The 24850-nt window shown below is 44.2% G+C and overlaps 1 protein-coding gene across 3 annotated transcripts; it reads left to right on the top strand.

Annotated features, from left to right (window-relative positions):
- Positions 1 to 8100: 8100 nt before the first annotated feature.
- Positions 8101 to 24190, top strand: Cipc (CLOCK interacting pacemaker). 3 transcript variants are annotated; one of them, XM_046440772.2, is made up of 4 exons: positions 8101 to 8240; positions 13705 to 13891; positions 17076 to 17245; positions 20616 to 24190. In XM_046440772.2, the coding sequence occupies exons 2-4, from the start codon at positions 13756 to 13758 to the stop codon at positions 21507 to 21509; spliced, it is 1200 nt and encodes a 399-aa protein (XP_046296728.1). In that variant the 5' UTR covers positions 8101 to 8240; positions 13705 to 13755; the 3' UTR covers positions 21510 to 24190. The 3 variants fall into 3 exon arrangements, with proteins under 3 accessions (XP_046296728.1, XP_046296729.1, XP_046296731.1); XM_046440773.2 differs by lacking the exon at positions 8101 to 8240 and adding an exon at positions 8488 to 8643; XM_046440775.1 differs by lacking the exon at positions 8101 to 8240 and adding an exon at positions 9953 to 10187.
- Positions 24191 to 24850: the final 660 nt, after the last annotated feature.

Below are 24850 nucleotides of genomic sequence, written 5' to 3'. Positions count from 1 at the left end.
GTGTCAGGGAACAGTTACCTCCCGCGGTGCCCTGAGGATAAGAGACATACACCAAACCAATTCACAGACTGGTCAACTCCTGGGAAAGGGGCTAGCCACACCCGGGCTCTGTCTAGCGACTGTCTCCTCAGTGGGAAAGAAGTCAGCTCAAGTGATCAAAGGATTCCCTAATGCAAGATTTGGAACATGCAGAAGTCCTGTAAGTGGAGAGAGACAGTCACATTACTGCAAAGTAGACAAAGAAAGGCAAAGGGCTTATGTGTGAGATAGATAGGGGTGGGAGGCTGTGAACACCACGGCAGCCATTATGCAGAAAGACGGCTGCGAGCAGCCCCTTCCCATCCGACTCCATCGCAGTGCCACGATCCGACAAGCGTTTAAGAGCTGCTAATTATTTAGGTTCCAAAAGGAGCTACATCTTAAAAGTGATTTTGAACTGATTACCGCGTTTTGAACTGATTGCAGCTGTAAGCTATAAAGGCAGGAATCTAACCTTTGATCAAACACAAAGGAATTCTTCTAAATAAAAATACTTTCATTTTACATACACATAAACAACTAATAATTTCTCCTCAGCCATTAAAGACCTAACTGCCTACAGTCAATTTTATGTTTGCTGAGACTAGGGCCCACACTGGTTCCTATTTCCAATTCCTTGTAATGTCTGGGATGGTAAGATGCTCACTGAATTAATTTAATTGAAGCAATTGTTGTATTAACGATCTGATCAGATCATTGTAATTTGTTACCTAATGAACTCCGATAGGATGAATACTGGGGAAAAGCATTACAAAAGAGCATTTTAATCGCCTCAGATCCAGGAAAACATACCTACTTCCCCAGAAACCCCAAAGAAATATGCAAATAGTCATTCTTGAAAGGAAAACCAACCACTCTACATTCCACAACAGAGACCCTGTCGATTGCCGGGGAAGGTTGCTAGGCAACCACTTGGTAATTCCCCATGTAATAGAGATGAACCTGTCATCTGCTTTCTTGGCTATATGTGACACGGGGAGACAACAGGTAAAGGACAACCAAGAACACCTGCACCTGGATGACACAATCATTGCCGCCGCAGTGTGATGACACTGGAGAAAATCCTCACGCCCTGTCAGAAATTGCTGCAGGGAGAATTTCATTAAACTATGAACACAAGACATGGAAATGAATTTTCTTGGGTTTACCCTGTGGGTTATCCTGTTAGCCCTGTCCACAAAGCAGGAGGTGGAAAGCGCCTGACTTCCACCGTGGAGGGCTGTCAGATCCACAAAGGCTCCCGTGGTGGCTGCCGCTGGGGTGAGGTTTTGCCAGATGAAAGCAGCCTTTTGAGTCTTAAAGGACACTCAACATTACAAAGTCCCAAGTTTGGGATGAGCAAATCACACGTTTTTATACCTGAAGAAAATGCCCTGAATAATTTCTTTGTTTGCACATGATTTCCAAGACGTTTCAGACAAATAAATGAGCTGTCTTGTAAAGAATCCACTCTACCTTAGGTCTTGACATCGCTGTGCTTAAAATTGGCTCAAAACATGATACAGCAATGGAGAATGAGTAAGCAATGTCTCACACCTTCTTTAACATTAAGAAAAAGAGAACTTAAATTTAAATTGCACTTCAAATTTGGAAGGCTAGAGGGTCTCAATCAAATTTTCAAAGGAAACCTTTTAGATGTGAAAAACCAAAACTGTGCCCACTCTTTCAGAATATATTTAAGACTTTGGAGACTGACTGCTTGTGTGTTAGTCCCCTGTTTGAGATTTAACTTTGAGGTCGTAGGCAACCAGCTAAAGAGAAAATAGAATCAAGATAAAATCAACAAGGTATTTTTTTTCATTTTGTTTTGTTTTGGTTGAAACTAGGGGTACTCAACCACTGAGCTGCATCCCCAGCCCTTTTTATTTTTAAATTTTGAAACAGGGCCTCACTAAGTCGCTGAACCTGGCCTCGAGTTTCCAATCCTCCTGTCTCAGCCTCCAGAGTTGCTGAGAACACAGGTTTGCATCCCTGCACCTGGTCAACCAGGTAGTCTTGATGAACACTGGGTGAGGCTTCAATCCAACATCTGGTGCCTGTCTACCCACCCTGCTGTGATACTGACTTAAACAAGCCAAGCCCGGCTGGCCAACGCCTCAGCTAAACCTTGTCAAAAGGCCCAACCTTAACTCCTCAGGAATGGAAAGAGAGACACTGGTGTTCTTAGGCACGTCTCTGCAAAGTGCAACCACTGTATTTGTCATCTCTACTGACTACCAGGTTTTAGAAGACTCTTCATGGAATTCTAAAGTGTCAGCCAGGGGCTAAATCCAATGTTAGGGAGAAGGATTCTAGAGCATTCTTGAACAAATGCTCAGAATGAAAAAGTCCCAATGACTTAAAGGGGTAGAAGGTTCTAGAGCATCTTTGCCAGAACGACAACTATGGAGTAAGCCCCAGGTAAGTCAGGGGCTACCTCTCCCCCACCACTTACAACACTGGCCTCAGGAGGTAGGGGAGAGCAGAGCACATCAGGGAGTTGACAAAAGAGCAGGAGGGCCCCAGACTTCTCTTGCCCCAGAGGCTGAGGAAGCCACACCCTGCCCTGCTCAGTAACATCTTCTCTCTGGTACTGTCAGTGATGTGTGTGCCCACTGTTCAGGGAGTTGGGTCCTATTGACAACAGATTGGTTGGATACCTACTATATGGAATTTGCTTTGTGAGAGAAAACCATGAAATTCAAACCTATCCCTTAAGGAGCTCAGACTATAGTGGGAGACAAATAGGACCAGACACAGCGCAAACCCTCTAGATGAAGCTACGAGATCCAAAGTGCTCAATACTGTGAATAATTAATTTCCATGTGGAAGACACTCCTCATGTTGGGCTTTGTAGCCATACTTTAAAATCTTTCTACTAAAAAGATTCTAGGTAGAGGGGACATGAGGCCCAAAGCAGCTTCTGAGCATCTGGGAACATGTGGGGCTGAAATCAGCACCCCACCCCCAGCAACCCCTCCACCATGTTCAGAGGGAGGGAGACCAGCTGAGGCGTCTTCTGTGAAGCCTGCCTGCCCAGTGCCCCACCTCGGTCCCTGGTGATCCTCCGACACAAGCGCCTGTCCCTAGTGCTTTTGGCTTGCCACTGGCCTCAGCACAGCAGGAAAGGGTGTGGCATTACTCATTTCCACTCTAGCACATTTCGTCTGGAATTCAAATCCTGGCTCCATCAACTACCACTGGTGACCTTGGCAAGTGACAGGGCCTATTTCCTCCTGTCAAAGGAGAATAAGGACGCTACACCCACCTCCCAGGACTGAGGGAAGGTCAAATGAGTACATGCAGGCAAATCACTTAGGACAGTACCTGGCACGTCCTAAGCACTGTGTTACTTACTGTTATGAAAGAATTTTCCTTGGGTTGCAGAGCGTTTGGGTGTCAAGCAGTTACACTTAAAGGAATTTCAGTATTGTCAAGGGAGAAAGTGAGTGATTTGGGAGGAGTTTCCATTGCCCCTGGAATCAAACCTGTGTGTATGTATTAATATCCTGACTGTAACCTCAGCATTAGGTTTTTCGTGTTCCTGTTTTTGCAGATACTCCCCTAAGAAATGAGCCAAGAACTAACCCTCATGGTGGGAACCCGCCAGCTGACTGCTAAGAGAAAAAAGGTCAGGTCTCCTGTTGTCATGACCTCTGCCTCTGCCAGTACGGGACTGTGGATCCCTCTACCTGCACCCAGGTTGGAGGTCCTGACCTTCTCTCTCACTGACCCATGACTCTGGGACTCTAGAGTATACCACACTGACACCACCATTGAGACCATTGAGTCCTTTTTTTTTTTTTTTTTTTTTTGGTACCAGGGATTGAATCCAGGTGTGCCCACAACCCCAGTCCTATTTTGTATTTTATTTAGAGAGAGGGTCTCACTGAGTTGCTTAGCACCTCACCATTGCTGAGGCTGGCTTTGAACTCTCCATCTTCCTGCCTCAGCCTCCAGAGCCACTGAGATTACAAGTGAATGTCACCAGGCCCAGCCCATTGAGTCCTCTTTAAAGGCTTTACAAACAGGTCAGCACAATGTAATGCCAGGTGCTGATTTGAACTAGAGGACAACTATTTTACAGATGGTTAAATGAGGTTCCGAAAAATGAAATCAATGGTTCTCAAATGCTGGTCCAAGAACTGGCACCAGTCCTGTGGCGTTTTCACTGCTCTTCAGCAAAACTGGAAAAATATGAATAATGTAATGAGTTTTTATAAAGCCAAAATTATCAAATTTTTAAATTATGTGCTATCTTCCTGTCTATATCAGGAGAATGTCAAATGCCCCTTCTTTTATAAAATGATACTGATAGGAACTGGGATTTTAAACTGTATCTTTTGAATACTTTTTCTTTCCATTATACTATTTTAATTACTTTTAAATAACTTTAAAACAATTTTAATTTTAAATTTGATTTTAAATATCAGAATAATTAATTAACAAATTTTTTTTTTGAACTTTGCTGTTTTGCCCAGGATGGCCTTGAACTCCTGGGCTCCACTGATCCTCCTGCTCAGCCTCCTAAGTAGCTGGGATTATAACACATACTATTGTTTCCAGCCCAAAAAATTATTGAACAATTATTTATAAATATTTTAAGTTAGATGCCATGTAGTGTGTATACTTTGAAATATCTTCGAATGGAACTCAATACAAGATTAACTCTTCAGAGTATCTTATGCAGGATTAAAAACTCGAAATTTCACATGGATAGGGCAGGTAACAACTGAATGCAGAAGGCTGGGTGCATTTGCAGTTTCTGACCTGGGTCTCCTTCACAGGAGAAAGGAAAAGGGAATCTGTTGGCAAACCCCTAAGTGCAGCATTTGAGGGTGCATGTCTCCCTCTGCTGGCAACGGTGGTGGCAAAATGAGTCTTGAACTACAAATGGCAGTGGTGAGGTCTGGGATTGCATGAAGCCCCATAAGAATGGTGCCCCCAAATCTGCTCTCCCTCACAGGGACCTTGGCCTAATCAAAATGAGAGAACGAAGACTAAAGAATTTGTGTCACCAGGAAATGATCAATAGAGATGCTGATTTACAAGCCTTGGTAAATGAACAAAGAAATAAAAATAAACTTACAGCAATTTGGCTATATGAAAATAATTCATTATTCATGTTCATGAACTGCTTATTCTATACAGTTATACAGAATCACATGGTAAAATAACCATGAAGGTTATGCCTACCAGCAAATAGTCTGATTTATTTGGTTCCAACACCAAAATTGTCTTTAAAATTCAAATTGTTGATACAACATAGCTGCCTGCTCATAAGGAAGTAGAATCAAGTAGTCTGACTTATTTTGCCCCTTTGGAAGACCAAGATGAGGCTGCCCTTATGCTTTCGCTTGTTTCATTTATTCCTTTTTGCCTGTGTGCATTTACTTTGGGGAGACTGAACTCAGGGGCACTTAACCACTGAGCCACATCCCCACCCGTTTTGTATTTTATTTAGAGACGGGGTCTCCCTGAATCACTTAGCACCTGGCTGTTGTTGAGGCTGGCTTTGAACTCCTGTCTCAGCTTTCCAAACCACTCATCCGGCCATCTCACCCGGCCCCCATCCACTTCTACTACTGTGAATCCAACTTTTGCCTTTCCTTAAAGCTTTATCTGATGGTCTCTTCCAACAACAGGCTAAAAAAATCAAGACAAATAGTTTTTTCTCCATTTATTGTTTTGCTCAGAATCTTCTAGCATTCATATATTCTCTCTCATATTGCTTATAGAGCATGTCTTATTTCCCATGTCAGATTTTAAGTTATTTGACGGCAAAGATCCTTTTAGTCTGTTTCAAAAAGATGCTATTAATAGGGGCTTCACAGTTTTGGGTTCGGGATATATATATATATATATATATATATATATATATATATATATGAGAATTTTTTTAATATTTATTTTTTAGTTTTTGGTGGACACACATCTTTATTTTTATGTGGTGCTGAGGATCGAACCCAGTGCCCTGCGCATGCCAGGGGAGCGCACTACCGCTTGAGCCACTTCCCCAGCCCGGGTTCGGGTTTAATAGCTATGTTATCATGTGCATAAGCTTCAGTTCCCTCAAAAACTGGTCATAAATAGCACCATGGTTACCGGCAGTCACAACAGAGAATCTGCCTGGATCCTGGCTGGTGGGATTCAGCTGCCTGCCCACCTTGCACCAGAAAGAAGTGAACGAGCTAGAGCTAGGTGTGGTAGCCCATAATCCCCGGGTTCCAGAGGATGAAGGGAGAGGATTGCAAGGTCAAACCAGCTCAGCAATTTAGGAGGCCCTTGGCATTTAGTGAGACCTTGCCTTAAAACAAAAAAGGCTGGGGATGTGGCTCAGTGGTTAAGCGGCCCTAGGTTCATTCAATCCCTGGTTCAGGAAAAAAAGAAGTGAATGAAATGAAAAGGAAAACTAAATTTTATGGAGTTTGATCTAACTTGGGTGAGGCAGCTAAATTGCTTCTCCTGCAGTCCCACAGAAGCATCTGCAATTCATAGAAACAAATGCCAGGTGATATACATATGTAGATTTAGCTAGGTTGTCCTAATCAGAATCTCTGTCAGTGTCAAGTCCTAGGTTTTTGGTCAGCTTGCAGGTCAGAGAGTAGATTCCATTCTCGGCACCAGTAAATTCAGGAGCTCTTGTGTTTCAACTTTCCCCTGCTTCACCTCAGTTTGATCAAACTACATGAAATTCATCTTTTTTTTTTTTTTTTTTTTTTACAAAATTTGCTGATTTTTTTTTAATATTTCTTTTGTAGTTTTCGGGGATACAACATCTATATTTCATTATTTTTATGTGGTGCCGAGGATCGAACCCAGCGCCCCGCGCATGCCAGGCGAGCGCGCTACCACTTGAGCCACATTCCCAGCCCCTTGCTGATTTTTTTTTTGCAGCCAAATCCTTGTTTTCATTCCATCCTCAAAACAAACCTTATGTAGGCATTCAACTGTTATTTGTTGACAGAGCTTATGTTAATAAGTACACTCATACCAAATAATACATTAGCATTATCTGTATCTAGAGGACTAAAGAGATTAACTATGACCTGATGGCGCTTTAAAAAGCTTGGATTACCAATGCAGGACAACTCCCCACAGTCACCTAGATCAGTGCTGTCCAATACAACTTCCTGAAATGCTGGGAATGCAGTCACTGACCAATAAAGTAGGCATTAGCTCTATGTGGCTAGTCAGTTCTTTAAATGCTGCTGGTGCGACTGAAATTGAATTTTCTCATTTAATTTTACTTATTTTGGGGGCGGTACTGGGGAATGAAACTCAGGGCCTAGCGCGGGCTAGGCAAAAAGCTCGGCTCACTTAATTATATAGCTCTTCGCGGTGACTAGTTTTGGACAGCGCCGTTCCAGGACCGGCCCTGACCTTCAGCAATCTTTTTTTTTTTTTTCTCTTTTTTTGCGAAGAAATTCTTTCTTGAGGGAGTGACCCTGACTGATCCACTGAACACATCTTCGATGCCGACGCCCTTTTCTTCTTCAGCGGCTCCCGGGGAAACTTCGCCAAGGGCTGGCAGGAGGAACTGCAGCCATAGAAAACCCACCCTCTTGGGCAGTGGCACATCAAAGGACGTGAAATCATCCAACTAAAATATTCACTGCAGCATGGTCTCGGGGCTGTCGGGAAGGCCAGCAAAGCAGCGACAGGGCAAAAAATGGGACCGGAGCCCGTCCTCCTTTGCTCCCTCCCACGCCGCCCGCGCTGCAGGGCCTGTCCTGGTCCCCACCCCCAACGGCGTCGGCACCGCATACACGAGACGAATGACACCTGGTGCCATCCGGGTTTCAGGCCGGCCAACCCCTGCCCCTCGAAACCCCGCCCCAAGGCCTGCCCACACAGCCCAGAGCGCCAGGCCCCCTACAAAATGGCGGCGGGGCCTCAGCGACCAACCATAGAAACGCCCTCCCGCCGTAGAGAGCACGGGCCTCTAAGCGATGTCCCTTCCGGCGGAGGCAGGGAAAGTGCATCTCCAAGGGCCCCTCTAGGAGAACAGCGCGCTATCTCTATGGTGCCGAGTCCTCCGAGCCGGGTCACATGGCTGGCGACAGCCGTCGCGGAGGCGGGGGGAGGAGAAATGGGCGGGAGGCCGGGGGAATAGCTGGAGACCCGGAGAAGACGGGGTTGTCATGGAGCCGTGGGGCCGGGCTCGCGCATGCGCCATTTGACGCGCCGGGCCGGTCGTGGAGCAGCGACCCTGGCCCTAGGTGAGAAAGGGAGGGCTCGGCCCGGGGGAGGGGTCAGGGATGGCGCGCCCCGCGAGGGTTTGGGCGCGGAGCGCCGGGAAAGCAGGTGGGAGTAAGGGAATGAGGAAGAAAAGCGGGTAGTCAGGAGGGAGAACCGGGACCTTCGGGGGACGGAGGCCCGAATGTCGGGAGCAGAGGGACGCACCACCCTTGCCCCCATTAAGTTGGTTTTCCCGGGAGCGGCCGGCCTGCGTGGGAAAGAGACTCGCGGGCTGGGAGGGGGCCGTTCGTGGGGAGGGGGCTTGTGCACGAACAAGTGGAGTGAGTTCGTTAGGGCAGGTGGCCCGGGTCTGCCCCTGGGGGCCAGCGCTGGCAGGGAGCCTGGCGGACTTGGGTTGTGAGCAGAAGGCCCGGGAATGGGCAGGTGAGTGGGCGCGAGAGCAGCTAACAGGGTGAGGGTCCTGGACCCCTAGTTAGGAGCTGCGCTCTGGGTCCGGGACGCAGGTGTGCTGACCTCTCTGACGCCCTGCTGTCCCCCGTTTTGTTGGTTATTTCTCTTGAGTAGCCAGCTTGCTAGGCGTGATGCCAGGGGTAGGGGTGTGGGGAAGAAAGCAGCAGTGCCAAGTAAGGAGTTGGTGGTTAGTGAGTGGGCTGAGGGTAATTCTAGTCCCGGCCCAGGCCAAAGCCAGGCTCCTTGTTATTACCCAGGCTCTGGCAGTACGCATTGCCTGGGCGTTTGTCCTGGGAGACTGGTGGTATGCCAGTCACAGCACCGTCCTAGGGTCTGCCCAGTTCTGCCCTGCTGAGCTGGCAGGCTGGTGGATGCCTGGAGGGTACACATGCTGTCTGGCACAGATGCAGTGTGGGCTGGTGCAAATGGATAGGTGGGCGCTGTTAGTGTGAACTCTTTTTGCAGGAGAGGATTAAAAGGAAGTTGGCTAAGCTGATCCCTTTGAAAGGTGAAGATGGAGAATGCCACACCTGGTTTCAAACACAGGAAAATTTTATGGAATTGGATTTCAGGATCTTTGGCATGAATTTGCAGCCAAGTTGGAGAATGGGAATGAATGTAAAGGGGAAGATGAATTTTAGAGATTCAGGAAGATGGAGTTTTCCCCTCATTAAAATATACAGACATTCTCCCAGAATGGTGTATCTGAATATGCAGACTAGAAGAACACGGTTCCAGGGAAAACCTAGTAACATATTTATAATTCTGAGATTACTCATAGTTTTGTGGCTGTAAGTTCTTTATTTTGTATGGCCTTATCACTTTATTGTATTTAAGCTTCTGCTTGGGCTTTCACCTTACACCTCTCGGCACGCATGTTATACACGTGACACATTTTAAAAGCAACGTGAGGGCTGGGGATGTGGCTCAAGTGGTAGCACACTCGTCTGGCATGCGTGCGGCCCGGGTTCGATCCTCAGCACCACATACCAACAAAGATGTTGTGTCTGCCAATAACTAAAAAAATAAATAAATAAATATGTTTAAAAAAAAAAATAAAAGCAACGTGAGCTCTCAGGAATGTTGCCAAGTATCTATAAAAGGAGAGAGACAGGGCTGCATGTCAGACCCTTTCTTTGTACCTCTTGGGTCTCCTTTGTATCATAAACTCGAATCTCTATAGATATTCTGGATTATACCAACTTTTAATTTGGTTGGTGGGTTTGTCCCTGAGGTTTCACCTGAGAATAAAGAGTACATTAGATATCTGTTTCCTGCATAGGACCAGACATGGAGGTTAGATCTGGAGGTGACCACGGTGTTTGGAAATGCAGAGTATTGCCCTTCCAGGATTTCACTGACAGCAAAGCTGCTCGGACTGTCAGAGACTCAGCAGGACAGAGACTGGTTGGAATTTATTATTCTCTTGAATATCTCACATGCTCATTGTTGGAGGCTGTGGTTGCAAAGATGAAAAAACAACCCTTGGTCGAAGAGACAAATAATTAGACTCTAATGTAAGAAGTACAAAAATATAAGTCAGCACTTGCTATAATTTTATGTCTATTTATATAAATTCATGTATTTATTGATTAACTTTCCAATGTGAATTTTAGCATGTACTGTTTTCTGTGGGAACCTTTTGGACAATGTGTTACATATACATCCATAAAACGCCCAGTTAGGGTCTACTTAAATTAGCTTAAATTAACCCTTCTAATGCAGAGTAAGTACCTGGGGTCTGAGATGTTTGTATAGCCGTTTCCCAGGCTGCACCTGGAAGCAGAGAGAGGAGAGCCAGGGCGAGTTCAGTAATCCAGTTTCAACTCCTCCTCAGCTTGTGAGCATCTAACGTTAAAATAATATGCAGGAGAAAAAAAATCTGGCAACTTACTGAGGTTTTCAGGCTTTGAGATTTTAATGACCCCCAGTTTGAGAAGTGGTGGTAGGAAACCCTGTCACTCTGCTCCCCAGTCCAGGACTTCATGGGGTGCTGTGTACACCTGGGTCTGATGTTCATGGCTCATTGATGCTTTGAAGTCAATTATACATTCTTTCCAACTGCCACCAACTCCCCAGGACCTAAAATTTTAATACACTTTGACGTGTTTGTCAGTATTTCAGGATTTTGATTCTACAATCAATATTATCCTGCAAATTCTCAATGAGTCAGAATAAATCCCTGTGTGTTTTCTGTGGCTCCATTAGTCATGCTTTGACAATACGGTGGCAAGACCTCTTCCAGTGTCTTGTCTTGAGAACTGTAGAAGACTAAATTGGGATGCTTTCTCTAAAATACCTGTAAAATAATTCCTGTTTAGTAAGATAATGTGAAATTTTGTCAGGTTCTTAATTAGTTGCCACTAACATGAGCTACCTTCCTAAGCTGGATCAGCGGCCTGGTGAGACCCACGTCAGTCTGAAGACCCATCCACATGCTACATCTATGTCCATTTTGAAGAAGGCTTTTATTCATTTTTGGACAGTATTATTTAAGGAAAATTACACTGTGCACACTTGTTGGGTTTTATACAAAAGGATCCTGATTTAATTAGAGATACAATTTTACATTTTAGTCTGCTTTTTACACTGGGTTGTCCATGCTGTCAAACCTCATAGCTGTCAAATCGACATTGCTTTTGCCTAGTGCTCTGCAAGATGTGACAGGGCCATTGTTCATCTTTTATGCACATAGGATTAAGCGTGTGACCTCTGAAAGAGTCTTGATTTGACATGAATTGAATGAGGAAGCCAGTCCCCTTAAATGAGTTAGGTGTGAGGCAAAATAACTTTTACTTGAAATTGTTTTCAAACCAGTTTGTGTTCCCTTCAGCCCACATCAACTGAGTGTAAAAGTATGAGCCAGAGGGTTGCTCTTGTCTTATTTAACTTCACTGTGAGCCCTTCCTCTGGTGTTCCTCGCTAGATCTTGTATCAGCAGAAGTGTGCAGGCGTGGCCTTTCGCAGTGTTCCAGGCACAGTGCTATTTGGGACTCAAGCTTCTCTCCACTAGTCCTATGGGATGGAGTGGTGAATAGACTTCGAATGGAAACATCGCCAGGCCTTGCTCACACCTACCAGATTCATTATTATCCCAGGTTTTTTCTGTTTTATTCCTGTGGTGTCCTTTGTGCACTTAACATTCCAGCCTTACAGCTCCCATTCTGCCGTAACTCAAATATTTGCTAACTGTTGAACGTTCTCCGTTCTGCTGACCCTTTGTAGGGCTGATTGGTCTCATTCTTGCACTGTTAGCCCAAGTCCGGATACTCTGCAGACTAGCTGTATGTCACTGAGGCAAGCTTGGGTTTCTTCCCTGAGCTTTAGTCTTACATGTGACTTCTTCCTACACACCATCTCTACTCGCTTCAGTCTCTAGATGACCAAAACTGAACTATCCTCGCCACACCTGCCCACTCCACCCAGCTCCCTGCTGTGCTTTTTTGGGGCTCCCTAGCTTAGAAAATGGTACTCCCCACCCCATATATAACCGAGTCCCAGCAGGTCAGCCTGTTTCCCTTTTCGTCTCCTCCAGGACCACCTCTGTAATGTTCCTGGACTGTCACGATAGCATCCAAATGATCTCATGCCACTCTGCCTGTCTCTGTCTCTCTCTGCTTTAGTCTCAGTCCTCATCGAAAATGCTTTTGAAAGCACAGATCTGATCACATTACTCTTCTGGTTGAAATACTTCAGTGATTTTCCCCTGCTGTTAAGTTAACATCCAGCCTTTGCAACATGGATTCCCAGACCCTTCCTTTCTGTCCCCACAACTCCCTAGTGTCAGTCAAATTAGTGAGACCCTGTCTTAAAATAAATAAATAAAGGCAGGAGGTGTTGTTCAGTGTAGAGCAGTCCTGGGCTCAATCCCCAGTCCAGTCACTTCTCCCTGTGATCTTGCTGCCATTTAGCTCTGAGTAGGCCAAGCTGCTTGTTCCCTTAGGACTTTTGCCCAGAACACACCAGCATGCCCCACCTGTCCCCTTTTGCCTGGTTAACTCAGCCTTCCATCCCAGCTACCTGGCACTTCCTTAGTCCCCCAGACTACTAGTCCTGACCCTTCATTTCTCTTATCAAAGTAGTCATTACTTGCCGGAGTCCTTGATTAATGTCTTCCTCTCTTTCTAGATCACAAGTCCAAGAAGAAAGTAAGCATGTCTGTCCTATCCACTTTGTATCTCCAGTCCTAGTACAATGCCTGGTTCTACATGAGCACTTGGTAGATATTTTTAAATCACTGACTGTAACTTATCTCAATGTCAGCTTCCTTCTTTGTAAAATGGGATCACAACTGATGTAGACATTATGAAGCTCAAGTAAAATAACATTAATAGTAATACATGTTATGTACCTTTGTATTATATAAGCACTTTATTATGTATGATATTATTTGTATATAAAAGTGATTTTTTGTTGTTGTTTATTTGTGGTGCTGGGGATTGTTGATTGTTTATTTTTGTGATACTAGGGATTGAACTCAGGGCCTTATTCATGGTAGGTAAGCACTTTACCACTGAGTTATACTACACCCCTAAAAAACACTTTTTAGCCCCAAAGTAGCATGCATATATAAACTGTTTTTACTCTGTTCAGTTCTTTATCCAAAGAACTGAGAATTATCGGTGAGAAACTACACTCTGGGCCATGGCAGTAGGTCAGGAGCCTGCAGGTGCACACTAGGACAATAAGCCCGCTGGCTGATGTTACCTCTTCTCAGGGAGGAGGAGAGTGACTTGATTTGGGTACCCATTCCAAAAGCCTAATCAAATGTGCCTTTGTTAGCAGTCACAAAGCTTCCACAGAATGTTGTTTGTGTGCTTTGAATTTGTAATGTAGTTACACAGCAGCAGGAGGACTGGGGATCTCTTTTTGGATGGAAACCATTCTGTTTAGTAAACTCGAAGCTTTTGTCCACTGAGAAGATATGGCCTACGTGGGCAAGGACTGTGTTCTTGACTCTTAACTTCATGCACCATTTGGATTACCTATTTCAGCTCTCTGGGCATTGACTTCTTATGTAACTGTTTTTCATAGGGCGATCCAGATGAAAAGAGTACCAGGAACTCGCTTCCAGCCTAATAAAACATGGAGAGGAAAATCCCATCCAGAGAGAGCCCCAGAAGACTCTCGGCCAAGCTAGGCAGAGGAACAGAGATGAAAAAAGGGACTCGTCAACTTGGCGTGGTGGCTGCAGAGTCAGATAAGGACTCTGGATTTTCAGGTTAAAAATATCTTATCCTTTCTACATGATAATGAATGATGTGCCTGAAAAATTTTCTCCCTAAAACTCATTTGTGTGATAAGAATGAGAAGCTTTAACACAAAGGATAATGACTATCTGTTCTCACAAAATGGTCATTCTGATTCCATATGGCAGAGTAACAGTCAAAGTAACTGTGGGATTAGTTCTGAAAGAATGATTTGACATCTTTTCTTCAATTTAGGCTTTCAACTTTATTTATGTTTTGCAGTGCTAAGGAAGGAACCCAGGGCCTCATACACGCTGGGAAGCACTGTGCCTCTGAGCTACATCCCCAGCTAAAGACTCAACTTTAAATCTTACATTTCCAAGTATTGCAAATGGTTACTGGAAAAAAAAATACTTGAATGCTCATAATTCCATGGGGGTTAGCTCCTTTTTCATAGGAACAGATACATTTCAGGGGAAAAAAAATACTACGTCAAGTTATCACTGTGTAACAAATTTGAAATCTGCCAGTTTAAAAGTTGTACTGTCAGGCATCATGTTACGAGGGGGATATGTCCTGGGAAACCCGTCCTTAGGTGATTTCATCATTGTGTGAATACCACAGAGTATACTTACACAAACCTAGATGGGGTAGCCTACTATACACCCAGGCTGCACCACATATAGGTCTGTAATTGACCAAAGCATCACTATGTGGTGCATGACTACAATTTGTTAAGATAATTTTTTTGCTAAGAAAGTTATTTTACTATGCTTAAAAAGCCCACTCCTCCCAACAATCTTTCCTTCCTCATATCTGTCATTTGGTATTTGGTCTAGAGTTACCTGCCCAATACTACCTTCAGGCTATTAGACCAGAAAGTGGAACAGTTTTCTTTAATAGCTTACCCGAAAGGGCTAGCTGCGTCCCCTATGAATCTCTTAATTTTTGCTGAGGCTTCTTTTCATTTCCACGCCTGAGGGAGTGGCTTGAACTACCCTCAAATGTTGAATTGATATCAACATTTGGGGCTGAATCAGCATCCTGAGAGTGAAACCTCCTCTAGGGGAAGATTTATGTCACCCAAGTTCACAGAGACAAATTGATCAGTTTTGTTGATTTACTCATGTATAGTGAGAAATGCAACTGTTAGGAAAACTAGAACTTTCCCATCTTGAGATTGATGTGTTCTTACCTCGTAGTCATGCTGAATGAGAAGCCAAAGTATAAATAGACCATTACTCATAGAGGAGCAGAAACTGACCAAGGGATTAGAGTAAGAGGAATTGGTTGCTGCCCAGGGATAAGGCAGTCCAGGGTTCATAGCACTGTTTCAGAGTCTTGCCTCGTTGTCAGGCTCGCCTGCAGCCATCATTAAAACACTGATCCTCAGACCCTCTTCTGGAGATGCTGATTCCGAGGGACTGGGGAAGGCCTTGGAATGTGGGGTTTTTAAAATAAGTATCTGTCATATAATCAGACAGGTTTGGGAAACTTTCCCCGTTTTCTTTTAACATCATGTTTGCTTTTTTGTCTGGTTTCCTTGTCATGAAGGTAATTCATACTCATTGAGAAGCTTAGAAACTTAGAAAAGTCAAAGAATAAACATTATCCACAGTTTTATTATCTGTAATTCCCAGTGCTATTGACTATATGGTACTTTTTCCAAAAACTTCAACTTCATTAAGCCAGTTCTTTAAAGAAGTCCTATATTATTCAGACATAGAATGGTATTAAAAATAATCGAACTCATTATGTCCCCCCACATAGCCCCAGTGAATGCCTCCAGCCACTGCTGGGCCACAACCCCAGCCCTAATATCATTATTTCTAATACATTGTCCCATTTTTGGTCAGTGGGAGACCCATCTGGGTAGCCCTTGTGTCTTTTTGACATTCCCATTAGTGTTTGAGCACCTCCTCGCTTTCTAGGACAATAAGCTGTCCAGGCTGATCTTGTCCCTTCCCTGCCAAAGTCTTAGAATCAGCTGTTTCTCCAAGAGCCCCTGCTTTTGTGCTTCATGTGCAGAACAGCATTGAGAAGCAAGGTCCAGGTGTGGGGTGTACACATTGTATGGCTTAATAGTTGGTAACTAGAGCACATTTGGATTACTTGAAAATAAACTTACCTAGGAACAAGATAAATCAGTTCAGTTGGATCAAGGGTAGGACCCAGATACCCATAATTTTTGAGAAGTATCACTGGAGAGTCTGAGTCATGCCCCTGTTGATGAATGTCCTTCTAATCACAGTCTTTGCCATGCTGCAGAAAATGCAGTTGTTGACAGTTGCATTTATTTATCCATTTACACTCCAGTCTTGCCTTATCAATATTCTGAGATTCTTATTTGGGGGGGAGGGGTAGGTACTAGGGTTTGAACTCAGGGGCACTCCATCACTGAGCCACAGCTATTCTAAGATTCTTAATGAGCAATTCACAGAATCCCAGACTCCTCAGTAGCAAAAAAAAAACAGTCTTTTGGTTTACGCCAGCAGATATTTAAGTACATCCTTTTTGTATGGCGTTACATAGGGACCTGTATTCTCTTTGGCTTGTAGAGCATCCTGCTTTCACTCATTGTGAAGGATTCCTGGTAAGTTCAGCCGGTAAAGGAGGTGCTTAACAGGGTGAAGGAACAACAGAGAAGAGAAACATTTAAACTTTGGCTTTGACAGACTAATCCAGAATTTTATAATTGGGAAATTCAGGAAGAAGCTATTTCAGTTCCAGCATGGATATAAATTAGAGATTAACAGATTTTAACAGCTGTCAACAACTTCATTTTCTGCAGCATGGCAAAGATTATGATTAGAAGGACATTCATCAACAGGGGCAGACTCAGAATCTCAGTGATACTTCTCAAAAATTATGGATGCTCACTTCTCAGCATCAGGTTCTTCAAAGCTATGAACTAACTTTGAAACCTTCAACTCATTTCTCTGTAGACCCGATGATTACTTTCACATGAACTCTAACTGACACAGATTTTTGCCTTTAAGAGAAGAAGGAAGGGAGTTAAGAACAGTTCTGAACTTTTTTGGGAGGGATAATTATGGAGGCCATGGAAAATCCAATGAAAACTAAAGACCCCAGAAAAGTGGACAAAAACGCCTGTCCCAGATGTTCTTTTAATTTCAGGGGTTCCTATATCTCAGGAGCTGGGTTAAGAGCCCTAGCTTAGAGCCTGCATGAACTAACCATGCTTCTGCCCACCAGATGGGAGTTCAGAATGTCTGAGCTCCGCAGAGCAGATGGAGTCCGAGGACATGCTGAGCGCCTTAGGCTGGAGCGGAGAAGACAGGCCACGGCAGAGCTCCAAAGCTGCCAGCAATGCCTTCCCTACACTGTCCCCCATGGTCGTCATGAAGAACGTTCTGGTCAAACAGGTAAGGAGGATGGATGTGGCCTAAAATTTTTGCAGATGAAAGTTTCTGAGCTTCCTGTGTACAAACTCTCCTTCTCTGCCAAGGAGAGTTCAGAAGAGGCACTAGAACCATTCCAAGCTGTACTTTTCTGTCCTGGGTAGAGTTTGTTACCTTTCAATTGCTGACACTGTTTTAAAAAGGAGCACAGGAGGCTGGTGATGTAGCTCCGTGGTAGAGCACTTGCTTAGCATGCCCAAGCCCTGGATTTGATCCCTAGCACTGAAAAAAAAAAAAAAAATGTACAAGAGTCATGATGTATAGTCTCATTTTTGAGACAGACTCAAAAAAATGAGGTGTTTTTGGTTTTTATTATTTATTTATTTTCAGTACTGGGGATGGAACCCAGGGCTTCACACATGCAAAACAAATAAATAAGATAAATAAGTGCTCTATCACTGTGCTGCACCCCCAGACCTTTTCATTTTATTTTGAGGCAAAATCTTGCTAAATTGTCCAGGTTGGCAATCCTCTTGCCTCAGCCTCCCCAGTAACTGAGATTACAGGCTTGTGCCACTGTTCCCGACTTTATTTGTTTGTAGTTTATCCATAGGGTTCTTAAGTGCTTTAGTCATACACAAAGGAACCAAGCCAAAATGTCATCACCTCACTGGTACATGCTAACATATGGCAGAGTCTAGGGTAAAAACAAAGTTGGATTTGTGCTGGGAATTTAGATATGTAAGACACGTTATTTGTTTTAGTAAAGAGGCGATTCCCTGTCTCTCATGTCACATTTTGAGCATTTTCTTAGTGATCAGATCAAAGCCATGGCATCAGTGACCTGGCAGCTGTTCAGTTTGATAACGGCTCTACCAATGATCCACGTAGCTTTTTGTGGAGATGAAAAGTTCAGTTTTGGGATTTTTTTGCAAAACTATGCATATTATGTGATTATTGTCTAGATCTGAAAGAAAAGAATCAGATGAAAATCTAACTTAAGCTCCAGTATTTGAAACTGAGAATTCAATCATGTAAATTTGCATAAGTTAGAGTAGAAAAATTCAAGGAATGGGAAAGATTGGTGTAAACTAAAGGACATTTAACCTTACCCTTCTTACTCTGAAATATCTCACAGCTCTTGCATGGGGGCATTGATGAGTCTATTTAAAGATCATGAAGTTCAAAATCCGGCTTTAGCTTGATCTTTCCATCTGTGTCAGAGGTTAGAAGAACATGTCTGTGGCATGTCAGGAAGCCTTAGTGTCTTGACTGTTACCTGGTTATTTCTGAGGAACATAAACAAGGTAGACCAGGGTGTTCTGAAAAGGAATTTTGCTTGGTAAACCACGTCTCAGCTGGAATCTCTTATTGAAAGGAAAAGAAAATAAAGACAGGAAGAAAGTGGAGCCCACCCGAGACTGTCCCGACCCCACCAAGGCTGCCTAGTGCTTTCTCCTCACTCATTTCTTCCCTGCCGCTCACTCTGGCTCCTGGTCACTCCTTGTGTGGCTGTGTTGTTAAGCCTTCTTTGTCGCAGGCTGGGCTGGTAGCTCCAGGAGTAACTAGGCTTTTCCAGCAGAGCCACATTCTTCAGACAAAGAGACCTGCTGGCAAGGCTGCTGGGCTCTATCAGGAGATGGGAGGCTTAGGGACAAGCTGGCCTCCTGGAGAGTCTAGGAGTTTTGTTTAGTTTTTGTTTCTAAACACTTTAGAATCCAGCACATTCCAAAAATAATAATATGATTTAAAAATCTCTGTATATTGTGTAATATTTTTTTAAATTTTTTTCTTTAGTTGTAGATGGATACAATATCTTTATTTTATTTATTTATTTTTATGTGGTACTGAGGATTGAACCCAGGGCCTCACATGTGCTAGGCAAGTGTCTCTGCCACTGAGCTACAACTCCAGCTCCCTGTTGTGTAATATTTTAACTATTGCTACTTGATTTTAGGAATTTTTCTTTTGAGGGTGATTCCATTTCTGCCAGGAAACAGTATGATCCTGCACAAGGTTAGGCACCATGGACTTCTGTTTCTTCATCTCGAACATGAAGGCTTAATGGGAAATGATTCTGAAGTCCTGTCTAAGTCTAAACTTTTGTTCTGTGTTCCCTTAGGTGTCTTCAATCTGAATAAGACAGTTTGTAAAAGCAGTAATTAGAGGAAATTAACAGCAACTTGAGGAAGAACAGTCCACGAAACTTATCTTGGAAAAGCAGTGCAGGGGATATTTGGGGGACAGCCTCGAGTTTTGATTCCAACTAAGCTGAATTAGGATGACCTTTCAGAAGACCCTGGGTTTTAGATGTCCTCAGTCAGAAAACTGGTTTCCAGGGCTCCATTTCTTGCTTTCATACAACCCAGACATATCTGAATACCAAGAGGGCTCCAGAATGTGCTGTACAGATGGTCTCATCCTTTGTACTGAAAAGGAGTTGTAGTTGGGCTAAAGTTCCTGTCCAACATGCAGGAGGCAGAAATGTGTGCAGAATGCTGGAAAGGTGGTCCATAATGGCTCCAGATAAATCAGATTCTACCACATAACCCACTAAAGCTGGGAACCTCCAAGGCTCACCTGCTGAGCTTCATCTGTACTGGGATCTTTGGACCAGATTGGAGCTAGATTGGCTTTCAAATATCAGAGACAAGTAGTCATGTCCTTCTCTGTTAGTTTTCATCTGAATCAGTACTTTAATTAAAAATACATGTACAATTGAAGAGTAATATAATAAAGGTAAGTCAGCCTTTGGTTAAGATGGGTCTTAGAGTTAGAAAGAGGAGGAATCCTCTGTATCACTTCGTAGCTTGGTGACTAAGCAAGTTATATCAACTTTCTAAGCCTCAGTTTTCTATTTATGAAGGGAAGTGGTAACTGATGGGGTTATTGTGGGGATTAAAGGAGGTGACACATTTAAAACATTGCTCACAGTGCCAGCCTGTTGTAGCCACCAGCACGTAGTAACTGTTATTGTTTAAGTGGCTTTTTAAACGGACCAGAGATGTCTAATAGATCACAACACATGTGACCAAAGTTATTTCCGGGTATAGGAGGTTCCAGGCAGACCTAAATGAAGACTGTGGTGTAAAGTCACATTTAGTCTTGAGAGGAGCACATTTTAACATTCGTGAGGAAATTGGATATCCATATTTTTATTGTCTCAGCTACTTCACTGACCTACAATTTCTTTTTCTGAGTGGAAGAAAAATAGATATTTCCTCAAGTTTTCCCTTAGGAAAAGTTTTTAAAGGTGTTCTGTCAGACACAAGTGGATATCCAAGCCCCTTTCCCAGCCGCGTGAGGGGTGCACAGGCCGTCTGAGTGTCCCATTCCCCTCTGAGGAGCCGTGCGCCTCTGTCCCCAATAAGCTGCTCTCTTCCTTTGCTTGCAGGGCAGCAGCTCATCCCACCTCCAATCGTGGACCGTCCAGCCCTCCTTTGAAGTGATCTCGGCACAGCCACAGCTCTTTGTCCTTCACCCACCTGTGCCATCGCCAGTCAGCCCAAGTCATGCCAGTGAGAAAAAATCAGACTCCAGAAACTACTTGCCCATTCTGAATTCTTATACCAAAATAGCCCCACACCCTGGCAAAAGGGGCCTTTCCCTCAGCCCAGAAGAAAGAGGAGCAAGTGGAATACAGAAGAAAATCTGTACCGAGAGACTGGGGCCTGGCTTGTCTTCCAGCGAGCCGTCCAAGACCGGCGCGGCCCTGTCCAGTCCCTCCACTCCGGCCCCAGCCAGTGCCAAACTCGCTGAAGACTCTGCCCTGCAGGGTGTGCCCTCCCTGGTGGCAGGTGGAAGTCCACAGACTCTTCAACCAGTGTCCAGCAGCCACGTGGCTAAAGCTCCCAGCCTGACCTTCGCGTCCCCCGCCAGTCCTGTCTGTGCCTCAGACAGTACTCTGCATGGCTTAGAGAGCAGCTCTCCCCTCTCGCCACTGTCAGCCCATTACAGCTCACCTCTGTGGGCTGCAGAGCACCTCTGCCGCAGCCCGGATCTCTTTTCAGAGCAGCAGCAGAGCAAACACAGGCGCTTTCAGAACACCCTGGTAGTCCTACACAAATCTGGTTTGCTGGAGATCACTTTGAAAACCAAGGAGTTGATTCGTCAGAACCAGGCAACTCAGGTGGAACTAGATCAGTTGAAAGAGCAAACCCAGCTGTTCATAGAGGCCACCAAGAGCAGGGCTCCTCAGGCTTGGGCCAGGCTGCAGGCATCTCTGACGTCTGGGTCCAGTCATTCTGGCAGTGACCTAGAAACATTCTCTGATCACCCTGACATATAGCCCAGGAAGCATATCTTCCAGAGATTTGAATGGTTCTTTTAATTCTTGCTGTTACCTGCACCTGTGTCCCCAAGCTTATTTAAGAACTCTTCCTTCTAAACTCACTCATGAAGCCACATGCTCTCCCCTGGCTGCTGTTTGAACCTGTGGTCCATGCACAGGTTATGTATGTCTGCGCCATTGAGGACCTCCGATTCCAAGTGTCTTTTAGTCCCCTTTCCTTAGCCTACAAGCACATACCTGGATCACGGGGCAGAGCAGGGGAGATGATTGTGTGGGACTCTACTGTTACCTCCCTCCATCCCACTTGCTGCCAGATCAGGGGTGCCATAACATGCATGAGCAGAGTGACACCTGTCGAGTCAGAGAGTAGGCGACACAAGGATGGCTTCATAGATCCTCCCTTGAGTGTCTTAGTCACAGAGAAGACAAAAATAAGAGGAGGTGTATTTGCCTCCCACAAGGCATCAAGCCAGCTGGGTGAGACCGAAAAGGCTTGAGGCACAGGCCGCATCTGGTGCAAGCAGTTAATCATGTAAAGCTTTGTTTTCTTAGACTTGAAAGTCAGGGGAAAGGGTAGGACAGTTTGACTCATACACTTTAATCACAAGCTAGATTTCGCTTAAACGAGTGGGCAAAACACTTCAGATGCTTAAGGTATGGAATAGGTTCAGTACCATCTGGAATTGTAGTTGATAATTTGCTTTTGTTTTACTTAGAGACTGAAGAAAATAGACAAGGCCAGCATCTCTTGGTCAGCAGCTGGATGATTCTGGTTACTCACTTCCTTAAAACAGTGCAATCTGCTTTGTATCTGAAAAGCTCAAGGGGAGCTTCAGTGGTTCCTGAGTGCTCTAAGTGACCCCTCTGCTGCCTCCTTCATTGGCTTTTTCCCCGTTTGTTCTTTGTTTCGGTAGGAGAGGGAAGCAGTGATTTTGCTTGTAAACTTTGAATTAATAAAACCTTCCTGAGGTTGTGATAATGAGGCCACAAAAAGTTGGGAAGCATTCTTGTCCCCTTGCTTTTTGTGTCTCAAGTTCCCTCTGTCTCCTGGTGTGATGAGCAAGTATGGAGCAGTCTGTGTCCCTTTTATGTGTAGAACGTTGGCAGCAAAGCCAGAGGCGTGATGTTGGTCAACATCTCGCTGTTACCTGCACCTGTGTCCCCAAGCTTATTTAAGAACTCTTCCTTCTAAACTCACTCATGAAGCCCTGGCTGCTGTTTGAACTTGTGGTCAAAAGGAGAATGGGTGGGAAATTCCAGATGATGCACATTCTTTTAGCCTCATATTAATAACTGGATGTCTAAGGAGTGGAATTTCAAAGATCATCTCCTCATTTAAAAATTTTATCCTCTTGAAAATTTTATTAACAAATTACCTAAATAAGTTCTTATGATCAGTTTCACTTTTTCTGCAAAGGAGATGTCCTTGAGGTGTACTAAGCCCACAAGTTCATGTAGTATTTACCAGGGAGTCATAATAACTTGACATAGTTTAGAAATGCTAAGGCTTCAGGTTGCCTAGTAATGTGGTCCCAAATGCACGATTTAGACATGACTGATTTATAAATAAGCAACTTGGTAAAATCTGATCAACATAGAACTATTACCTGCCATTTGCTTTCTAAAAGAATTTCCAAAACCACAGCAAATGTGTCCCTGAGCAGACTCGGCTCCTTGTAACATTTTCCTCTTGGCCCAGTCGGTTGCCTCCTCTGAGTCTGTGTGGTGCTGTAGACGTTCTGCTCTGCACCGTGCTAGGAAGCTTCCTGTTTGGCAGCATATGTTTGGCAGCAAAGCCATAGAGACAGGTGCATTCTAACAGCCTGGGCTCCAGTCCTGAGTCTTACTGAGTGTCAGAAATCTGAAAACACTTGCTGAGAAACAAATGTATTCCATTGGAAAAACCCTCTGTGGAGCTGTACACCTCTTGGACTCTTCTTCCTAGACTAAGGTTTGCAGTTCCCTTCCTGTCATGGTAAAAGAGGAAGAAAGCCTTCATCGGTCCTTACTGCTGAGTGGCAGGGAGAGGTGGCCCCCACCTCCAGGTCCTCTCTGATCTTGCAGCTGGATCTGAGTCTCTGGGCGCTTAGCATGGGTGTCCTTTCCCTAGTTGAGCTGGAAGCAGACGAACCCAAGTAGAGAAGCTAGGTCTTGGAAGGAGAGATCCATTGAGGCCAGCAGCCAGACCAGCCAAGGGAGGAAGCTTGGAGATAACCAGAAGACCTCCGTGGGTCACACCGGGCTGTGAGTACTGATGGCCTTAGTGCTGCATGATGCCCTTTGGTATGAAGTACTGTGGCACAGCTACTGTTTTCTAAAAGTGAGAAGCCAATTAGCTCAGGCCAGCCCTTAAGAGAACTCTGGCAGGTTTTGTTGGCAATATTGAAACACCTCTAGAAAAAGTTTCTGATTGAATTGGTTATGGGAATGGAGTTTAATGACATTTGTAATTTATTACACATTGCTTTTTATTGATTATAGTATTGTCTGACTTTTCTTCTTTATTATAATTCTTTAAGCAGCAAAGTAACTCATGCATATATTGAAGTGGTTTTCCAGCTATGAATTCTGTAGGGTAGAAATTTATTTACCAAATGTGAATTCTTTTGAGAAAGTATGAAGTTATGTAGAAATTGACTGTGAAATGTCCGAGAAAAATAAAAGTCACTTACTTGAAACTATTAGGCCATTTTGCTTTATAACTGCTTAAAAAATACTGAGTGAAATCTAGAGCAAATATTTGAATTGGGTTAAGTCAAACATGGATACTCATGCCATTTGAGAATATTGGGATTGGACCTTGAATGTGGAAATTTCATTGTTCAGACTTTCACCAGTGTAAACTTAAAAGGAAATGCAGGTGGTCTTAAGGTGAGTGGCCTATTGCTCCCCAGGACTTGGAGGTTTATGCTGCAGTGTTTGGGAAGAGGGAGAGGAGAATCCAATCCAGCAATTTCTTCCTTTCTTTCTTTTTGAAATTTGTTCTTTTTAGATATACATGAGAATAGAGTGTATTTTGTGTGTGGGAGGCGGGTACCAGGAATTGAACCCAGGGGTGCTTAACCACCAAGCCACATCCCCAGCCCTTTTTATTATTTTATTTATCTTATTAGAGATAGGGTCTCACTGGGTTACTTAGGCCTTCACTAAGTTCTGAGGCTTGCTTTGAACTCCTGATCCTCCTGTCTGGGTCTCCTGACTTGCTAGGATTACAGGCGTGCGCCACCATGCCAGCAAGTAGAGTGTATTTTGACATATTATACATACGTGGAGTACAACTTATTCTAATTAGGACCTCATTCTTGTGGTAGTACATGATGTGGGGATCACTGTGGTGC

This window comes from Marmota monax, unplaced genomic scaffold, assembly GCF_021218885.2.
Source record: "Marmota monax isolate L192 unplaced genomic scaffold, Marmota_monax_Labrador192_F-V1.1 WCK01_AAM20220418_F8-fsc00017, whole genome shotgun sequence".
In the NCBI taxonomy this organism is placed as follows: domain Eukaryota; kingdom Metazoa; phylum Chordata; class Mammalia; order Rodentia; family Sciuridae; genus Marmota; species Marmota monax.
The sequence above is the reverse complement of the archived record's forward strand: the minus strand, read 5'-3'. Positions and strand labels throughout refer to the sequence as shown.